At 45.3% G+C, this 16,386-nt stretch overlaps 1 protein-coding gene across 1 annotated transcript in view; it reads left to right on the forward strand.

The window, feature by feature from the left end:
- The window catches only part of LOC129828955 (protein shisa-9A-like), a 46,899-nt gene extending 31,996 nt beyond the window's left edge, over positions 1-14,903 (forward strand). Inside the window, exons 3-4 of the mRNA XM_055890297.1 lie at positions 3,870-3,998; positions 8,993-14,903. Coding sequence (XP_055746272.1) covers positions 3,870-3,998; positions 8,993-10,257 — 1,394 coding nt within the window. The 3' untranslated portion in view covers positions 10,258-14,903. The remainder of the gene's footprint in view (positions 1-3,869; positions 3,999-8,992) is intronic.
- The last annotated feature ends 1,483 nt before the right edge of the window (positions 14,904-16,386 follow it).

A 16,386-nucleotide genomic window follows, 5' to 3' on the forward strand; every position in this document is an offset into this window, starting at 1 on the left:
CCATTCTAGTTTGTTGTTGACGTGGACACCAAGGAACTTGAAGCTCTCAACCTGCTCCACTACAGTCCTGTTGATGAGAATGTTCGGTCCTCCTTTTCCTGTAGTCCACAATCATCTCCTTAGTCTTGGTTACGTTGAGGGAAAGGTTGTTATTCTGGCACCACCTGGCCAGGTTTCTGAACTCCTCCCTATAAGCTGTCTCGTCGTTGTCGGTGATCAGGCCTACCACTGTTGTGTCACGGCCGTCGAAAGACCTTGACCAAAGCGCAGCGTGGTGAGCGTACATATTCCTTTTTATTAGAAATGACGCCGACAAAACAATACAAAAACGACCATGAAGCTTAAGGGCTATAGTGCCACAAACAAAGACAACTTCCCACACAGAAAGGAGGGAAAAGGGCTACCTAAGTATGGTTCCCAATCAGAGACAACGATAGACAGCTGTCCCTGATTGAGAAACATACCCGGCCAAAACAAAGAAATACAAAAACATAGAAAATAGAACATAGAATGCAGACCCAAATCACACCCTGACCAAACCCAAAATAGAGACATAAAAAGCTCTCTAAGGTCAGGGGTGACATGTTGTGTCGTCTGCAAACTTAATGAGGGTGTTGGAGTCGTGCCTCCCCATACAGTTATTGATTTGTTTTGCCCCTTTGCACCCCAGTATCTCTACTTGCACATTCATCTTCTGCACATCTATCACTCCAGTGTTTAATTGCTAAAGTGTAATTATTTCGCCACTATGGCCTATTTATTGCCTTACCTCCCTTATCTTACCTCATTAGCACACACTGTATGCAGAATTTTCTATTGTGTTATTGACTGTATGTTTGTTTATTCCGTATGTAACTCTGTGTTGTTGTTTGTGTGGCACTGCTTTGCTTTATCTTGGCCAGGTCGCAGTTGTAAATGATAAAAGTTCTTAACTGGCCTACATGGTTAAATAAAGGTGAAATAAAATAAAATAATTTTTTTTTTTTATGTATATACACTTTTTTATGTATAGCAGCAATTTTCTCACCTCTTCCACACCCACTTTGTGGAACTCACAACTACAGTGCTTGTCTTTCATTATTTGGTCTTTATGCATGAATATGAAGGCTCATCGTTTGTTGTTTGCATGTCATGCCTAAGTTTGCTGATCAAAAAAGTTATTAAAGTGGTTGGCAATATCAAAGGGTTTTGTTATGAACAAGCCATCTGCCTCAATGAAGGATGGAGCCAAGTTTATTTTTCATTTAAAGTAGTCCAGAGCTTTTTTCTAGCATTCTTTATGTCATTTATCTTTGTTCCATAGTTTAGTTCCTTCTCCTTGTTTAGTTTAGTTACGTGATTTCTCAATTTACTGTATGCCTACACAGTAGCCTGTTGGTATGTGTGGGCGATGCGCACAAGACAGAAAAGAGCTCTCACACACACACACATACACACTTCATGTTGCCATGACAAAGTGAAAGCGTGAGAACAGGAGAACATAAAAGCAATCAGTAGCTGAATCCAGGAGAGGAGGTTTATTATGACACAGCTCTTAAACACCAAACCAAACAAACACTGAATTCACATGCAGCTCGACATGAAGCCATGCCAAGCACTAAGCATGTAAATAACTCCCATGTACATGGGTCACATGTACTGTGCTGCTGTTAAACTGTCAGTTTCTTCAGCATGTACATGTTCTTACTGCACTGCTACTGTTTCAGCAGAGATGGAGCAAAAGTCCAGATAGAGAACTGTTGTATTCGTGCCGCGATTCATGCAATTCAGAAACAGTGTGAAGGTGAGTCATTCGATACTCCATACAGACCTCAGAGGCACAAGTAGAGGAGTACAGATACAAAAACGTAATGCTCTCATACTGCAGAGTGCATCATGTGCCGTGCTGTTACTACCTATAGACCATGTGAATGTGTAGTGCTGTTACACTACTCCCCTTGAACTCAGCCTTCTAACTGGGCCGACTCGTCATGCTGATGGACAGGCTGACATCTGTCACTCAGATGGGGGTTTGGATACACAGTGGATGAGATTGAGATGCTTACTGACTACATGTGTGTCGAGGTGGGACGGTACTGCAAGGTCACAGACTTACTGTGTGTGTGTGTGTGTGTGTGTATGTGTATGTGTGTGTGTGTGTGTGTGTGTGTGTGTGTGTGTGTGTGTGTGTGTGTGTGTGTGTGTGTGTGTGTGTGTGTGTGTGTGTGTGTGTGTGTGTGTGTGTGTGTGTGTACGTTCATGTGACTAAAATGTAAATGTTAGTCTCCTCTGTCCTCTGTTGTGTGTAGATTAGAGCCAGATCAGAAGCAACCATTGAGCCATTCTATATGGTGGTACACTGTGGAAATTGAAAACATTGCTGTTCTCACAGCATTCATCCTGATTTAACCTCTGACTATGAGGGGTTCTGCTGAAGTGTGTGTGAGTGGGCTTGAAGTTATGGTGTGACTGCAATCAGTCATTCTCCCTCTCCCTCTCCCTCTCTCTCTTTCTCTCTCTCTCTCACTCTTTCCCTCTCTGTCACAGACCCTGCATCAAGCGTAGATGATTAATTAGTCACAGCTTTAGCTGCCTGTCTGACAGGTGTGACGTGGAGGTTACAGGTGCTTTGATTGTTCCGCCACTCTGACAGCCCAAAGAGATGAAAAAGAGGGAAACAACTGTCTGAATCAATAGGCGCTTGTTGCTGACATGGCTCCCCTTCCTCTGTCTGTCTCTCTGTCACGGGAGGAAGACAAAAGGGTGATGTCGCCGCTGCCATAAGTAAATGAGACCGCTGCCGCTCTCTCCTCTCTCTTGGGCGGCGCAGCGTTTAGCTCTCTGTAGGGCTCTCTGTTTGATTCTGAGACTTAAGCTAGACGAAGCTACTCGGAGTCGGTTGGGAATATTAATATGAGGACTGGGTAAATCCTCTGATCAGACATACAAAGCTCTTTCTTTTCTGCTGTCTGTCTCATTCACTCTTTCTTTTCTGCTGTCTGTCTTATTCACTCTTTCTTTTCTGCTGTCTGTCTCATTCACTCTTTCCGTCTCTATTTGCTCTCTATCGGCCCTCTCCCCTTCTTTTATTTTTTCCCTCTTGTACTGCTCTCTCTATGTACTCTCTCTGTCTCTCTTCAACTCCTTCTCCTGCGCTCTCTCTCTCTCCCTCTCACGCTCTCTCTCTCTCTCTCTCTCACTCTCTCTCTCTCTCTCACTCTCTCTCTCTCTCTCTCTCTCTCTCTCTCTCTCTCTCTCTCTCTCCCTCTCACGCTCTCTCTCTCTCACGCTCTCTCTCCCTCTCTCTCTCCCTCTCACGCTCTCTCTCTCTCTCTCTCTCTCTCTCTCTCTCTCTCTCTCTCTCTCTCTCTCTCTCTCTCTCTCTCTCACACTCTCTCTCTCTCACGCTCTCGTTCTCTCTCTCTCGCGCTCGCTCGCTCTCCACTCCTTCTCCCTTTCTTAATCCGGCTTTCAAGGGCTGTAGTCTCTTATAAAGTATCACTTTACCTTGAGTAAGATGGCAATTAATGTTCATCTCCATTACAGTAGGAGGATGGTTCTAAATGAGAGCTTGCTCTTTTTCTTACTGTCATTATCACAAGAAAAAAGACACTACCAGACCTGTCATGTACTTACCCAACAAAAACATCAAAATTACCAATGGTTCATTATTTCGGCCCATGGTGGGCCGATACTGGGACAAGGCATGTGTATTGTAAAGTGAGAACAGCTGTTCATTGATGTGTTATATGTCCCCACTAGTGACATACCTAATATTTGTGTGTTATTGACTACAATGGTTAAATGTCACTATCTTGACTTATTGTAATGAGACCATGTTGGTACCAAAGCCCTCTAACATTACTCCATTTTGTGTATTGTCTCTTCAGAGGGAGGTCAGATTAACAGCACCGTGGGCCAGCCACACCCCTACCCTGCTCTGAGCCAGCTGGCTCACGTCTATGAACAGCAACAACCTGGGAAGGAACTCAACAAGTATGCCTCGCTCAAGCTCGTCGGTGAGTCTCTGCTCTATCTGCTTTGTCCTGCTTTGTTGACGCTGCCTGTGTCTGTAGAGGCCTGGGTTCGACTAAGTAAGTAAGCCTTGTTCGAGCCAGAACGGCCCAACGACTAAGTAGTGTATACCATTATGTATACAGTCGTGGCCAAAAGTTTTTAGAATCATTTTCACAAAGTCTGCTGCCTCAGTTTGTATGATGACAATTTGCATATACTCCAGAATATTATGGAGAGTGATCAGATGAATTGCAATTAATTGCAAAGTCCCTCTTTGCCATGCAAATGAACTGAATCCCCCCAAAATTCCCACTGCATTTCATCCCTGCCACAAAAGGACCAGCTGACATCATTTTAGTGATTCTCTCGTTAACACAGGTGTGATTGTTGACGAGGACAAGGCTGGAGATCACCCTATCACGCTGATTGAGTTCGAATTACAGACTGGAAGCTTCAAAAGGAGGGTGGTGCTTGGAATCATTGTTCTTCCTCTGTCAACCATGCTTACCTGCAAGGAAACACGTGCCGTCATCATTGCTTTGCACAAAAAGGGCTTCACAGGCAAGGATATTGCTGCCAGTAAGATTGCACCTAAATCAACCATTTATCGGATCATCAAGAACTTCAAGGAGAGCAGTTCAATTGTTGTGAAGAAGGCTTCAGGGCGCCCAAGAAAGTCCAGCAAGCGGCAGGACTGTCTCCTTAAGTTGATTCAGCTGTGGGATCGGGGCACCACCAGTACAGAGCTTGCTCAGGAATGGCAGCAGGCAGGTGTGAGTGCATCTACACGCACAGTGAGGCAAAGACTTTTGGAGGATGGCCTGGTGTCGAGAAGGGCAGCAAAGAAGCCACTTCTCTCCAGGAAAAACATCAGGGACATACTGATATGCTGCAAAAGGTACAGCGATTCGGACTGTTGAGGACTCGGGTAAAGTCATTTTCTCTGATGAATCCCCTTTCCGATTGTTTTGGGCATCCGGAAAAATCTTGTCCGGAGAAGACAAGGTGAGCGCTACCATCAGTTCTGTGTCATGCCAACAGTAAAGCATCCTGAGACCATTCATGTGTGGGGTTGCTCACTCACAATTTTGCCTAAGAACACAGCCATGACTAAAGAATGGTACCAACACATCCTCCGAGAGCAACTTCTCCCAACCATCCAGGAACAGTTTGGTGACGAGCAATGGCTTTTCCAGCATGATGGAGCACCTTGCCATAAGGCAAAAGTGATAACTAAGTGGCTCGGGGAACAAAACATCGATATTTTGGGTCCATGGGCAGGAAACTCCCCAGACCTTAATCCCATTGAGAACTTGTGGTCAATCCTCAAGAGGTGGGTGGACAAACAAAAACCCACAAATTCTGACAAACTCCAAGCATTGATTATGCAAGAATGGGCTGCCATCAGTCAGGATGTGGCCCAGAAGTTAATTGACAGCATGCCAGTGCAGATTGCAGAGGTCTTGAAAAAGAAGGGTCAACACTGCAAATGTTGACTCTTTGCATCAACTTCATGTAATTGTCAATAAAAGCCTTTGACACTTATGAAATGCTTGTAATTATACTTAAGTATTCCATCGTAACATCTGACAAAAATATCTTAAGACACTGAGGCAGCAGACTTTGTGAAAATTAATATTCGTGTCATTCTCAAAACTTTTGGCCACGACTGTACACTACATTTCATAAAGGGTTTCTGTATATAGCCCACTTTCGCTGGAGCTAAAGACCGGTGGGTGTCTAATGTAAAAGTCTCACAGTCAAAACAGAATCAACTTGTTTGGTGATAGACATTCTGTACATTCCATTCACTGACGGCATATTTGAGCCTAAACAACTTTTCAATTTCAATACCATAATACATACGAGCAAAGCAAATAACAATTTATTTGAGTAGAAGTCGTGCTGAGTCTTCTTCTTTAGTATGCTAAAGGCAGCTCCCCCAGAAACAAAATGATAGGATCCATCTGGCTCTGAGTACTGTAAAATCATAGTCACTACCTCTGGAAAACACAACATCACGGGAATGCAAAATACCCACATCTCATTGAGATGTTAAATGTAGGAGTAAAGCTCTTAATTTTAAATGCAATTCCCAATCCATCACTTTACCATTCAGTCCCTGACTCATTTTGAACAGATTGTTGTGATTGTTTACACAAAGGCACTCCATTATGCTGGGGCATTCAGAGGGAGTAGAGAAGATGAAGTGTTTTTCTGTTTTCTGTTTATGCCACACAGTTTATATAACCATTAGCTATTCAATCTGAGACAATTAAGAATGGGAAATGTTGACTGATATGGCCCATATCTCCTATGTTTGACTAATAAAGTGAGCTTGGTAGCTTGGTATTCATGAGGCTATCTGCATACTGGAGTAGGTCCACAATACCAGCAACTGTTTTAGAGAGACACCTATATTTGCTTATTTCTCCTCCTCCTCTTCCGCCCCCTCTTCCTCCCCTTATTCCTCCTACTCCCCCTCCTCCTACCCCTCCTCTTCCTTCTCCCACTCATCATCCTTTTCCTCCCCTCTTTCCCGTGCTCCTCTCCGTCTACCTCCAAACCTAATCTCAATGTGATTCTCCTTTTCTCATCTTCACCTTTCCGCTCCCCAGGACTCTATCTGATGTAATGTCTGTAATAGAGGGTCTCCCACCCCCAGTATTCAGAGCCTTGACTACGGCCTAACTGATAGCTTCTCATTCTAGAGCCGCTCTCCAATGAGATGGCACGGGAGTTATTTTAATCTGCTTTAGAAAGGAATGGACGCATAGTCCCAAGAGACCATCTCCATCTCCTGGAGTCATGAACCGATGAAATGCACGTGGAGATGCACAATAACGAGGGCAGCCTAGAGGGACAGAAAGAGAGAGAGAGGGAGAGAGACGGAGACAGAGAAAGAGAGAGGCACAGAGACAGACGATAAATGGTGCCTTCATTTGAGCTGTGTTATTGCGAAACTTTAACTGAGCCCTTTTTCTTCTCTCCTCCATATTGCTCTGCCCTTATTCCACTCATCACTAGTGGCCTAAAGGAAAGAAACACTCTAGTTTGAAACTACAGTGCTCTTTTCCCCTTTTTTCTTTAATTGCCTTTCTGTCACATTCCCAACGGTAGCTACAGAATCCTCAGGCTGAGAGCTGAGAGCTGATAAGCCACAATTCTGCAAATCAATATTTATCTGTACTGTCCCCAAGCGAATCTATAAGGTCACACTATTGGATTTTAAAACCAGACATGGAGAGATGGACTAATAAAAGGGACCCAGTACCCAAAACGTAACCCTGAAGACGGTTTGGATATCTCTATCTTTCACTGGAGCAAATGGCCAATTACTATGTATGGCATTGCAAATGCATTTGTGTCTCACTACTCCACCACCCCAATACCATAGAGACCAACAGTTATGCTATCTCTGGCATTTCCCAGATACTGTTGTAGCCTAATTGGAGTTGACACATCATTTAGTCCCTACAGTCCCGACGCCAAGCATCCACATTTGAATTGTTTTTGTATGTCTGTGGCCTTTTGTGCCGGAGGAACTTACTCTGTCTGTCTGTAGTTATTCTGTTTCTCATCACGTTTCCCTGTGAATGTGTGTGTGCCAGTGAGCTGACTGTTGCAAGATTGATTTATGTGTCGCCTGACTGAGTTTGATCCCAGAGGCGGTTTTCTTGCAGCCAGGCAGCCAGGCAGCCAGGCAGACAGGTAGACAGGCAGACAGGCAGACAGGTAGACAGGCAGACAGGCAGACAGGCAGCCAGGCAGACAGGCAGACAGGCAGACAGGTAGACAGGCAGACAGGCAGCCAGACAGACAGGCAGACAGGTAGGCGGGCAGACAGGCAGCCAGGCAGACAGGCAGATAGGTAAACAGGCAGACAGGCAGCCAGGCAGACAGGCAGACAGGCAGACAGGCAGACACCCAGACACGCAGACAGGCAGCCAGGTAGACAGGCAGACAGGTAACAGGCAGCCAGGTAGACAGGCAGACAGGCAGACGTGAGGCGAGCTCACCGTTCACAGTGCCTCGCCATGCCCTCCTGGCTCGTTTTCCTGCACTAAAAGGAGAGCAGAGCGATAAACTAGATGCATAGTTGCAGCGGCAAGTCAAACTCCCCTAGTATGTTAGCTTTATCTTCAAGGATGTGAAAAGCGAAGGGCCATCCACCTTAACTTAAGAGTTACACTAGGATGCTTATTGCTCAACAGCTAAGGTTAAAGATTAATGAGTGAACCGGGGAATGTGAATCACCCAGTAAAAAGGACACATTTCTCAGTGTTAAGAGCGATTACAGATTGCTGACATGAACGACAGAGAAATTAATGAGGTCAATTTAACGTGAATAAACTGATTGATGTAGGCTAGCTGGAGGGCACAGGTCTTGGGAGACAGGAAGCATACGAGGCAGAGAATGCTATAGCCTAGACAACATTCCCCTGCCTAGAAGTGTCCTCATATCAATTGATCAGCAGAGTCCAATTTAAATTCTCCTCATTTACGGTATTTACAGTACATGTGTAGAAGTAGTAGCCTGCAGTGTCTGTATTATATCATTGGGTTTCAACCAAAGCAGTCTGTGTTCATTTGATGGTTGGAGGCTGTCTGGGTGATTTCAGGGCCGTTGGAAAGTTTGAGCGAAATATAATTCCTTCTGAGCAAGTTTCTCCTCCAACAGGGTGAAGTAGAAAACATGTTTTATTTCAGACTCAGTGCTCGATAAGGGAACTAACATTTGTAATAAAGTTTGGAATGTGATGAATGTACCCTGAACGGCACGTATGTGGATTCCTTATGATCTGAACAATACTCCATGATTGTTTTGGTCTGGTATTACAGTAGGGGAAAGAACTCGAGTTAAAGGTAATGGTAAGTGCACAACCAGAGACAACTTTTGGGAGCATAGGCCACTAGAGGTGCTATAGGGCAGTACTGTAGTGTTATAAACTACAAAACATCTTAAACATATGCATCTGCCTCTATCTCCATGCAGCGGCCAAGGCCAACGGCGACTTCTACAACAAGCGGCGTCTGATGGTGGAACTGCCATCCGAAGGCGGCCTCCCCCTCCAACAAATGAACGCCATGCGACCTATGAACCCTATGACCAACAACCCTATTTCCCACAACCCAATTAATAACCCCACCATGACCCACAATCCAATGAACAACCCCACCATGACCCACAATCCAATGAACAACCCCATGGCCCACATCAACCCCACGGCCCACATCAACCCCACTGCCCACAACAACCCCATGTCCCACATCAACCCCATGTCCCACATCAACCCCACTGCCCACAACAACCCCATGCCCCACATCAACCCCATGTCTCACAACAACCCCATGCCCCACATCAACCCCATGTCTCACAACAACCCCATGTCCCACAAAACCCCCATGGCCCACAACAACCCCATGTCTCACAACAACCCCATGGCCCACAACAATCCCATGCCCCACATCAACCCCATGTCTCACAACAATCCCATGGCCCACAACAATCCCATGCCCCACATCAACCCCATGTCTCACAACAATCCCATGGCCCACAACAATCCCATGGCCCACAACAATCCCATGGCCCACAACATCCCCATGGCCCACAACATTCCCATGGCCCACAACAACCCCATGGCCCACAACAACCCCATGGCCCACAACAACCCCATGGCCCACAATCCCGTGAATCCCATCAGCCCCCTGGGCTCCCTGGGCCCAGAGCCCGTGGCCACCTACATCACAGAGATGCCCAGCAGCTTGCCCATTCTATCCAGCTCCCACCAGGGCTCCACCATGCCAGCCGCGCCCAAGCAGAACGCACTGAAGCCCCAAAGACTCAGCAGCAGTGGCGGCGACAGAGTCAGTAATAAAGGTTCAGGAGCCATGACCATGTCCAGCATGACTAGAACAGGGACTTTCCCAGGGCCTCACCGCCACACCGGGACGGTTCCCGGTCCTCACCGCCAACAACAACACCACCACCAACATCAAGAGCAACAACACCACCCACTGGCCTACAGCTCCAACACCATCGCTGCCCCCAGGGGGATGGGGGGGGGGATGGGTCTGAAGGGCTGGGGGGGGACTGAGACGGTAGGCAGGAGGAAGGGTTACGGCTCCAAGAGGCCCCAGTGTACGGTGGAGCAGATCAACAAGCTGCACAGTCAGTCCCGCTCCCAGAGCCACAGTCAGCACTTCCTGCCCACTCAGCCTTACTTTGTGACCAACAGTAAGACGGAGGTGACTGTGTGAGAGAGTGGGAGACGGGGACGAAGGTTGCCCAAAGCAGAGTCACCCAACAGGCAAAGAGGGAGAGGACAGAGATGGTGGTGTGTAAGGCCCAGGTTGTTTTGTGTCTTTCTGGGAGCGGGGGCCAGAACAGTGCACCCTGGTGGTGTGGCAGTGTGCTTGCGTGTGTCGTCCAGTATGAGTGGATAACTGCACATGTGACTGTCAGTCAATCCTACACAGATCCTCAGTCAGAGGGCAGGGGGGCGGAATTGTATAACCATGGCAACGTCCAACAGAAGTATCAAATTCATTGTGTGTGTTCTAATATCTTCTGTGTAATGACAACATTATCAACCAATGACAGTGAAACGCGAATCCAGCAACAGCAAAAGGAAACATGAGATTGCCATGGATTGCATTACCAAATCTGACAAGCAATATGAGATCTATGGACACCACAGTGGCTGGGGCTAAAACATTGAGCAGGGAAACAACAAACTGTAGGGAAAGGAAAAGACATTCATTAAGGAGGCTCTCTCCTACAAAGCCATTGAATCCGCCACAGTTTTAGGTTTATGGGATATGGCTACGAACATTATGGGCTTTGTTCTGTGCTTGTAGCCTTGAGAAGTCTCTTGGTCATCAACACAGAGAATGGAGGCCGTTGTCCTGTATATTTGAAGTACAGTACTTGATCACAGCTGACCCGAAGGCAAGGAGGCTGAAGCATCATCTGGAGGATAGTACTGTACTCCTGAAAGACTCATCAGTCACAATGCTGTGCACACATAGAATCTGTGATCCAATATTTAAAGATGTGACTACAGAACATGGCCATCTGTAGTGATACCAGCAAGCTTTTATATTCCCCCTTTTCTCTCTCTTTCATTTTCTCTATCCCACTGAGAAAAGGCAACCTTCAGGTAAAGACAATGTAAAGAGAGAGAAAGTGGTTCTGAATCGTTTCTGTTCTACAGCGTATGGCGAGGCCCCGATAAGAACTATGAAACCGTATTGAGAGATATCCCTCACCTGTATTATTGCTACACAGTATTGTGATTTATATAATGTACCAACATTTGTATTTCTGTTTGTATTTTTGTATGACTGTGTTCTCTTGACCTTTGGCCATCTCTTCACTCTGGCGTTTGTGGAAAATACTGTTGCTAGGGCATCCAAATATATAATGGTCTAAAAGTAGAAGACAAAACCTCATCAAGCAAATTGAACAGTCAAATCAATACAAGCTGAATTTATAGTTCCATTTCAGCCTATAGAAAGCATACTGCATTCATGTACTGTGTTTCTGGTTGTAAACATCCCCCATGTGCTTCTGATTGTAAACATCCCCCATGTGCTCCTGATTGTAAACATCACCCATGTGTTTCTGATTGTAAACATCCCCCATGTGCTTCTGATTGTAAACATCCCCCATGTGTTTCTGATTGTAAACATCCCCCATGTGTTTCTGATTGTAAACATCCCCCATGTGCTTCTGATTGTTAACATCCCCCATGTGTTTCTGATTGTAAACATCTCCCATGTGTTTCTGATTGTAAACCCCTCATGTGTTTCTGATTGTAAACATCTCCCATGTGTTTCTGATTGTAAACCCCTCATGTGTTTCTGATTGTAAACATCTCCCATGTGTTTCTAATTGTAAACCCCTCATCAGTTTCTGATTGTAAACATCCCCCATGTGTTTCTGATTGTAAACATCCCCAATGTGCTTCTGATTGTAAACATCCCCCATGTGTTTCTGATTGTAAACATACCCCATGTGTTTCTAATTGTAAACCCCTCATGTGTTTCTGATTGTAAACATCCCCCATGTGTTTCTGATTGTAAACATCCCCCATGTGTTTCTGATTGTAAACATCCCCCATGTGTTTCTGATTGTAAACATCCCCCATGTGTTTCTGATTGTAAACATCTCCCATGTGTTTCTGATTGTAAACATCCCCCATGTGTTTCTGATTGTAAACCCCTCATGTGTTTCTGATTGTAAACATCCCCCATGTGTTTCTGATTGTAAACATCCCCCATGTGTTTCTGATTGTAAACATCCCCCATGTGTTTCTGATTGTAAACATCTCCCATGTGTTTCTGATTGTAAACATCTCCCATGTGTTTCTGATTGTAAACTCCTCATGTGTTTCTGATTGTAAACATCCCCCATGTGTTTCTGATTGTAAACATCCCCCATGTGTTTCTGATTGTTAATATCCCCCATATGTTTCTGATTGTAAACATCCCCCATGTGTTTCTGATTGTAAACATCCCCCATGTGTTTCTGATTGTAAACATCCCCCATGTGTTTCTGATTGTAAACATACCCCATGTGTTTCTGATTGTTATTATCCCTAATGTGTTTCTGATTGTAAACATCCCCCATGTGTTTCTGATTGTAAACATCCCAAATGTGTTTCTGATTGTAAACATCCCCCATGTGTTTCTGATTGTAAACATCCCCCATGTGTTTCTGATTGTAAACATCCCCCATGTGTTTCTGATTGTAAACATCCCCCATGTGTTTCTGATTGTAAACATCTCCCATGTGTTTCTGATTGTAAACCCCTCATGTGTTTCTGATTGTAAACATCCCCCATGTGTTTCTGATTGTAAACATCCCCCATGTGTTTCTGATTGTAAACATCCCCCATGTGTTTCTGATTGTAAACATCCCCCATGTGTTTCTGATTGTAAACATCCCCCATGTGTTTCTGATTGTTAACATCCCCCATGTGTTTCTGATTGTAAACATCCCCCATGTGTTTCTGATTGTAAACCCCTCATGTGTTTCTGATTGTAAACATCCCCCATGTGTTTCTGATTCTAAACCCCTCATGTGTTTCTGATTGTAAACATCCCCCATGTGTTTCTGATTGTAAACAGCCCCCATGTGTTTCTGATTGTTAACATCCCCCATGTGTTTCTGATTGTAAACAGCCCCCATGTGTTTCTGATTGTAAACATCCCCCATGTGTTTCTGATTGTAAACATCCCCCATGTGTTTCTGATTGTAAACATCCCCCATGTGTTTCTGATTGTAAACATCCCCCATGTGTTTCTGATTGTTAACATCCCCCATGTGTTTCTGATTGTAAACATCCCCCATGTGTTTCTGATTGTAAACCCCTCATGTGTTTCTGATTGTAAACATCCCCCATGTGTTTCTGATTCTAAACCCCTCATGTGTTTCTGATTGTAAACATCCCCCATGTGTTTCTGATTGTAAACATCCCCCATGTGTTTCTGATTGTTAACATCCCCCATGTGTTTCTGATTGTAAACATCCCCCATGTGTTTCTGATTGTTAACATCCCCCATGTGTTTCTGATTGTTAACATCCCCCATGTGTTTCTGATTGTAAACATCCCCCATGTGTTTCTGATTGTTAACATCCCCCATGTGTTTCTGATTGTTAACATCCCCCATGTGTTTCTGATTGTAAACATCCCCCATGTATTTCTGATTGTAAACATCTCCCATGTGTTTCTGATTGTTAACATCCCCCATGTGTTTCTGATTGTAAACATCCCCCATGTGTTTCTGATTGTTAACATCCCCCATGTGTTTCTGATTGTAAACATCCCCCATGTGTTTCTGATTGTAAACCCCTCATGTGTTTCTGATTGTAAACATCCCCCATGTGTTTCTGATTGTAAACCCCTCATGTGTTTCTGATTGTAAACATCCCCCATGTGTTTCTGATTGTAAACATCCCCCATGTGTTTCTGATTGTTAACATCCCCCATGTGTTTCTGATTGTAAACATCCCCCATGAGTTTCTGATTGTTAACATCCCCCATGTGTTTCTGATTGTTAACATCCCCCATGTGTTTCTGATTGTAAACATCTATGTGTTTCTGATTGTAAACATCTCCCATGTGTTTCTGATTGTAAACATCTCCCATGTGTTTCTGATTGTAAACCCCTCATGTGTTTCTGATTGTAAACATCCCCCATGTGTTTCTGATTGTAAACATCCCCCATGTGTTTCTGATTGTAAACATACCCCATGTGTTTCTGATTGTTAATATCCCCCATGTGTTTCTGATTGTAAACATCCCCCATGTGTTTCTGATTGTAAACATCTCCCATGTGTTTCTGATTGTAAACATCCCCCATGTGTTTCTGATTGTAAACATCTCCCATGTGTTTCTGATTGTAAACATCTCCCATGTGTTTCTGATTGTAAACATCTCCCATGTGTTTCTGATTGTAAACCCCTCATGTGTTTCTGATTGTAAACATCCCCCATGTGTTTCTGATTGTAAACATCCCCCATGTGTTTCTGATTGTAAACATCCCCCATGTGTTTCTGATTGTAAACATCCCCCATGTGTTTATTTTCTTTCTCTTCTTTGCTCATGTAAAGGACGTCACACTGCTTGTTTATCGAGTGCCACTTCCTCCTGATTCGGCCCATACCATTTTGCCTCCCGAGTGGCGCAGAGGTCTAAGGCACTGCATCTCAGTGATAAAGGTGTCATTACAGACCCTGGTTCGATCCCGGGTTGTATCACAACCGGCTGTGATCGGGAGTCCCACAATTGGCCCAGTGTTGTCTGGGTTAGGGGAGGGTTTGGCCGGGGTAGGCCGTCATTGTAAAAAAGACTTTGTACTTAACTGACTTGCCTAGTTAAATAAAAAAATTAACAATTCCTAGTGCAAACTCTGCCTTGCTAGGACATGTGACCACCCTCCTGAAGCGTCTTACCAGTCAGCGCCACTCGAAAAGCTAGCTATACACTGGTGCAAGTGGGGACACTTCAGGCTGAGGAGTAACTTTCACACGTCTCCATGTGCTACATTCACCCCCAAACTTACTCAACTGCGACCCCAGATTTGAGCTGAGCGCAACTGTACATCCGAGTCACAAGGCACCACTGAAGAGGACGTCACGCTGCTTGCTTAGCCAGTACCACTTCCTCCCAAGTTGGCCCATACCTGGCGCGAACTCAGGACCTCTGCCTGGCTGACCATCCTCCTCACACCTGACCATCCCCTTGAAGCAATTTACAAGTCAGCTCCACGTGAAAAGCTAGCTATTCGCTGGCGCATGTAGGGACACTCAACCCTGGTGGTTCCACTGTGTAAGCCATGATAAATAACATCAATGTTTTCAGGATGTGCATTATCACAATACTCAATTAAATTAATCCAGCTATGCGGAAATCTGGAAATATGAACCCCAAACCATCAACATTAAAGTTCACACTGCTCTCAGTGCAGCGGGAAGGCAGATGGGAAGGCAGACATGGAGGGAGGCAAACCAGGCAGGCAAAGGAACTCAAACAGAACATATTTTGTCTGAGCAGTGCACCGGGAAGGCAGGGAGGGAGGCAGGCAGAGAGGCAGGGAGGGAGGTAGGCAGAGAGGCAGGGAGGGAGGCAGGCAGGCAGGGAGGGAGGCAGGCAGAGAGGCAGGGAGGGAGGCAGGCAGGCAGGCAGGGAGGCAGCTGGGCAGGTAGGGAGGCAGGCAGAGAGGCAGGGAGGCAGCTGGGCAGGTAGGGTTACAGGCAGAGGAGGAGGCAGGCAGGCAAACCAGGGAGGCAAAGCAGCTCAAGCATAACATATTTTGTCTGAGCAGCATTCTGCACTCAGCATAACTTAATAGAGAAGAGTCATCCTTCACACTGTGTTCTTCCCAGCAGTAGACTCGGTGTGCATTCAGAGCACAGTTGGTCAGCGGGACTCACTCTGAAGTAGCAGTCATACAGCTCTGAGACGCTGAGAGGGCAGGAGATACTGGAGTATTACTAGTGTAGTAGATTACTACTTTGTCAATGATTGCCTTCTCATGACTGTCCTTATAGTAATGTTATGATATAATAGCTTTATCATTTCCATACTTTTACCTGGCTTGATTCGGCCCACTCGGACAAAGTGTATAAGGTCCCTAGGAGACCATTCCACACTAGCACACCATTTAGAATGCATGGCCATGCCAATGCATTCCCTCATTCTAAGTGTGCCAGTCTGGATATTGGAATGGAGCCTAATTCCCCCTCATCACATCTGATCCTTTCTTCCCCTCTAAAGCCAGGTGTCTGAAATTAGCAGATCGCCGAGCCAGCCAGCTCCTGATTGACCTGCTGCCAAAGAAAATTGTTTCTGCTCGGCTGAAAGGAGCGAAATTAAGACT

Source organism: Salvelinus fontinalis, chromosome 30 (assembly GCF_029448725.1).
Source record: "Salvelinus fontinalis isolate EN_2023a chromosome 30, ASM2944872v1, whole genome shotgun sequence".
Taxonomy (NCBI): domain Eukaryota; kingdom Metazoa; phylum Chordata; class Actinopteri; order Salmoniformes; family Salmonidae; genus Salvelinus; species Salvelinus fontinalis.